This window comes from Limulus polyphemus, unplaced genomic scaffold (assembly GCF_000517525.1).
Source record: "Limulus polyphemus unplaced genomic scaffold, Limulus_polyphemus-2.1.2 Scaffold1250, whole genome shotgun sequence".
Taxonomy (NCBI): Eukaryota; Metazoa; Arthropoda; class Merostomata; order Xiphosura; family Limulidae; genus Limulus; species Limulus polyphemus.
The window spans coordinates 202,746-208,206 of NW_013666860.1; the positions used below are offsets into that span (position 1 = coordinate 202,746).

The window sequence follows — 5,461 nt, forward strand, 5'->3', positions numbered from 1 at the left end:
AAAATCAAATGAACTTACTTGTTATTAGAAGCAATTTTCTTTACATTTCATGAATGTTAACACCAAAAAATTATCTTACATAACAACAATGAAAATATATATCCTGACCATGTTTTTTAAACCCACATAGAAACAATTCTTAACTATTTTTTAATAATTTTTTACACAGATGTTTTCTGTAAATGAGGTATTTTAGTTATTACATTACAGACATCTTGATTACCATGTTTTTATTTCTGATTCATTTCACAGTTTTTATTTTTTATATGTATTACTATTGTAAATCAATTTCTTCAGATAAAACTATTTTATCAATATATTTTAATTTTGCTTTTTAACTGACTAAAACTTTTAAAAAATGACTAACTTCAAAACTATATATAAATAATATATGTAGCACAAAACTACACAATGGGTTACCTGTGCTCTGCCCACCATCGATATCAAAACATGGTTTGTAGCATTGTCCACAGACATATCGCTACGCAAGTGATATTTTTGTTCATACTATAATTGGGATGTAGTCAACTCATAAAGTCAAAAGCAATTCATCAATTGTACATTTCAATGAAAACATAAGCCAGAATGTTCACTGGAATTTGGAATTAGTAATTTTCATATCTATTGACTATATTTATTTGAAAGTGTTCAGTAATTTATCAGAATTAATACCTCTGGATTTAAAAAAACTTCATATTTTTCCTCTTTCTTGAGAAACAGCAGTTTATGCGTTGCATCTTGAGTCCACATTAATATGTTCTTCACCAAGTTTTCATGATCTTCATAGATTCGATCTACAAAAATTCATAAAATATGAAACATACTATCAAATATTCTTAACTTCAAACATTAGTTCTTGAATAAAATAAGCTTTGTACTTGGCCCTAACCATGCCATGAAGAATTTTCACTATGGAATATCAAATGCTTGATATCTATTGAAGTAATAATAACACTAAAATTTTGTGCAGTTCTAATTAACTATTTCTTTACTGAATAGCTTATAGGTGTGAAGGATAAGTTGTCTCAAAGTGGTTCAGTCAAACTGGATTGATGTTAGAGTTGGGTTATTCGTAGCTCAGTGTTAGGACCTTTGCACTTTTTCATTTACATCGAGTGAACAGATGAAGGAATTACCTAAATTTGCTGATTATATTAACGTCTTGGGTGTTGCTGACCACAAGAAGAATGCTGCTGCTTTACAAAAGGTCGGATTATTTGGTGAATTGAGCAAAAAAGTGGCTTTTAATTATAACAAATGCAATATAATGTATGTGGGTTATCATAATTTGAATTATAAGTATAATTTTGATGGGAATAACCCAAACAGTGTTACGAAGGGAAAAGATTTTGGTGTTCTGGTTGATCTCTTAAGTCATTCATCCAATATGCTGTTGTTAGTGGTACAGCAAATAGGATTTTAGGTTGCATCTACAGAAATTTTGAATAGAAATCTAAAGGGGTTATATTTCATTGTAGAGGTCACTGCTTAAGCCACATTTGTAGTATTGTGTTCTGCCTTTAGCTCTTCACCGTAGGAAGAATATTGAACTCTTGGCCAGGGTTCAGATAAGGGCTACTAGGATGATACCTGGAATGAAAAGGTCATATGTGGATAGGTTAAGATCTCTAAAATTGTTTTTGCTAGAAAAAAAAAAAAGATGAAATAGAAGGATATGATTGAAGTGTTCAAGACTGTTAAGGGAATTAAAAGTGTCGATGCATCATCTTTTTTGGTGAGAGCAGTAGGACTAGAGGGGCCAAATATAAATCTTGGCAGTGTAGAAATAATTTTCAGCTAAGATAGTTTTAATGTTCTATCAGGGTGGTTGCCTTTGTATGTGGTGGAAGTAGTGCATTTAATGGATTTTAAGGAATGGCTTGAAAAACATCGAGGGATGAGTTTAGCTTATTGAATGGGACAACCTAGATGAACCAACAAGATTCTCATTGTCCTTAAATGTTATAACTACTTTGTCTGCAAGCTAAGGAATGTATATCAAAACACGTGCAGACTTTGGTTAGGTATTATATAAATAATGACTCAAACAATAATCGATTCACAGCATACAGCCAGCCATTCAAAATGCACTGCCATCATGAATAAGCTTATGGTTGAATACACACATACATGCCACAGCCATTTTTAAGGAAGAATATTCATATAGCAAGATTGTTAAATTATGTAGATCTAAAGAATTAAATGTTCCCCACAGAAGTTAACAAAAACATGCACAGTAGCATATCGAGGAAACCTCTCCCCAATAGGAAATGAAATTTTCACATTCAAAATAAAAACTTAAGTTGGAAGAGAACCTATCAATCCATTTTCACTCAACTGTGAAATATTTTATAACTAAACAATTTTTCTTTCTAACTATAAGAAATTAGTTGATACAAAATATACAGCTAAAGTCAGAAACAATTTCTTTAGGGGACAGTTTTTCTTTTGTAATGAGTTAGGGATAATCTAATTTTGAATAAACAGTGTCATAAAAGTACATAAATAATTCTAGGCTAATTTCGTAATGTCAGAAGAGTATAACAAAGAAATTTCAAATTGTAGTAATTTTACTGTTCAAATACGGAACCGTGTATGTATATTTTATCACGTGAAAGAATCACCATAATCATTGTCATGCACAAATACTCAGCACAAATACACAAGAATTATGTAGCATTTCTGTTTATCTCTATAAAACATAAAATGGCACAAACCTGTACTTCAAGAAGAGAAAGAATAAAAATGTGTGTTTACAGTAAGTGTTCTAACTTATCTATTTACATATCTAAAACAGTGAAGAAAACCACTGGTGGAAAATTAACTCCTTTTAAAGAAAGACCTTTAACCCACTAACTGCTGATTCATCTTATAGGGCACAGTCTGCTTCTGGCAGTTCGATGCGAGTGTGCTGTATACAGTGTATGGCTCGCAAAAATTAAGCGTACATTTAAAGCAGTCAAAGTATTAAACTCACATGCATATGGAACACTAAGATACTCATTAATTCATGTGTTTAACATAAACTGTGCTTGTGTATGGTGACATCATCAGGTGGACAACAGCCCTCCGCTAATAGGGGGGCAACATAACCTCCATGCACAGTAACTGCCCCTATGTCCTTGCACTCGAGATAACTTCATTCTTAGAAGAGACAAAAATATAAAAGGTCCACCAAAGGTGGAGAGGTGGGAATGTGTGTGGAGGCAAGATTAGGAAAATGTTAACTCCCAAGACAATACCTCACCTCCTCAAACAAAATGCTAATTCCCACATTGAATTGATGGAGGGGCTGGTGCAAAATTTAAACCTATATGAGCTTCTTTCAGAAAGTGCCCAAAGGGAAAGCCCATGGAATGTGACACCTGGTGGCAGGAGCACCATGGGAGACTGCAATTTGTCTTGACTAGTGAATACTCTTTGCCTAGTATGAAAAGGAAAGACAAACGAAGGAGACTGAAGTGTCACAAGGATGGCAGAATGTGACCATAAGCAACTGAGCACCTACACAAGTGGTCAGCAAGCCAATGTGTGTAGTGTGAAGAGTTTGATGAAAAATAGATGACAGGAACAACGTGGAGAGGAAAAGGGAAGAAAACATGAGGTGGTAATGGGAAGGGTGCAAAGGGAATGGCAAAGTCAGTCATTAACCAGTCATGGTAGATGAGTAAGTAAGGATTGTGAAAGATAGTACAAGAAGTAGTGATGACATGGACATATGGAACAACGGCGATCACAAGTGAAAAGGAAATACACCTTGAGACATAGATGGTATAAAGAACAAGAAACAAATGACATGTAAGAGATGAAAACCACATCAAGATCCCAGTAATGTTTGGGAATCGGACGAGAGGGTCAGGGAAGAGGGAAGGACTGAAACAATGTAGAGAGGAAAGGGAAAGAAACATGTGGTGGTAATGGCAAAGGCACAATGTGGTCAACAAAGCTTCTCAAGAACCAGCAAAGGTGGAAACAGACAATCCATGGTTGAATAGCCAAATTAAAAATGCTGAAAGGGGGCAATAGAAGGACAACCCAGAAGAAGGGAGTTTTGAATGAACCCAATGACAAAAAAAGCAGCTGCCACTCTCAATAGAAAAAGTTGACAGTTGACAAGAATGGGATAAAAAAGTTACACAATTGGAGTGCCCAACCTTATGGGTGATGGACTGGACAAATCCCATGTGTGAAGAAAAACAACACTGGGTGAATATTAGATGGAAGTTAGCTGAAGGCTAGTGGCATGCAGGTCTCATAGGTAGATGCACAACAGAAATAGAATTCTGTGCGTGGAGATGAGGTGTCTTCTCAGAAATTTAATATTTGTATTAGAGTGAGGATTAATGTGGTTGTAAGGATATGGTTTGTTTAACAAAACACAAATATTTCTTACCTTTATTTTATTGAAAAAATAATTACTAGAACATTGACATAGGAAAAAAACAAAAAATACTTACCTAACTGTAAATCAAAATTTCTTTCTACAACTGCCCATTGAGGATCCATCTTTGTATGGATTTTTTCAGAAAGAAGCCGACACACGTGTGCCACAGTCATTCTTTCATCGACCAATAAGCTTTTGGCACAATCATCATCAGTATAAGCTTTGATGAATATCTGTAGAGAAACATGAAAGGTTTGTCAGTGCCTTATTACAGATAATTCTGTTTATACTCTGATGACAACTGGCTATTACTAGAAAAATTGTTTATTTTAGGTTTTTGAGCAAAGTTACAAACAACTATTTCAAATTTTTAACTGACAGACTAGAAGGAAGACAGCTAGTCAACTGGACCATCACTAACTCTTGTGTTCCTCTTGTATAACTGAAGAGTGAGTTTTGGCCATCACTCTTATAGTCAGGGTTTGCAGTCAGTATCGATGGAACTTGGCATCCAGTATTGATACCAGGCCGTCAGTATCAGTACTGGTTTATAGTATATCATATGTTGAGAATAAGTTTTGACTGAATGCCTCCTCTAGTATTTCAGCTTCACTTTTCACAGAGTTATAATAGTTTGATGTGGTAGTTTTGAGTTCATACTTTAGTTGATAAGAGAATCTGACTGTGGAAATCGACAATAGCATGAAATACGGAAAATTGGTGACTCCACACACTGGAAGAGAATGTGCATGTGCCTACATAGCTGATTGCACATTAGGTAGGTACGTGCATGATTAACCCTTAGCATGCGGGCAGGTCAAACTGAGCATGTCATGACATTTTAGCGAGTTACATTAAAAATTTAATTAAACTATCTAATTATCATGGTATACAAACAAACTTGGCATCAAACCATAAATAATAAATCAAATAACTTTATAACATAAACTTTATAACCAATAGAAAGCCTAGTTTTCAACTGATTCATTGCCATAGTTGTCATACCATGTGGGCTTACAGATAATTGACAGTTTGGTTTGATGTTAAAAAAAAAATTAACTCTCCCGACGAACACAC

At 34.5% G+C, this 5,461-nt stretch overlaps 1 protein-coding gene across 5 annotated transcripts in view; it reads right to left on the bottom strand.

The window, feature by feature from the left end:
• LOC106462785 (abnormal cell migration protein 10-like) overlaps nucleotides 1–5,461 on the bottom strand; it is a 79,598-nt gene that overhangs the window by 9,218 nt on the left and 64,919 nt on the right. For all 5 annotated transcript variants that reach the window (XM_022390123.1, XM_022390122.1, XM_022390125.1 and 2 more), the window contains exons 5-6: nucleotides 4,458–4,617; nucleotides 673–794 (exon numbers count right to left, since the gene is read on the bottom strand). In XM_022390123.1, the coding sequence (XP_022245831.1) occupies nucleotides 673–794; nucleotides 4,458–4,617 (282 nt within the window). The remainder of the gene's footprint in view (nucleotides 1–672; nucleotides 795–4,457; nucleotides 4,618–5,461) is intronic.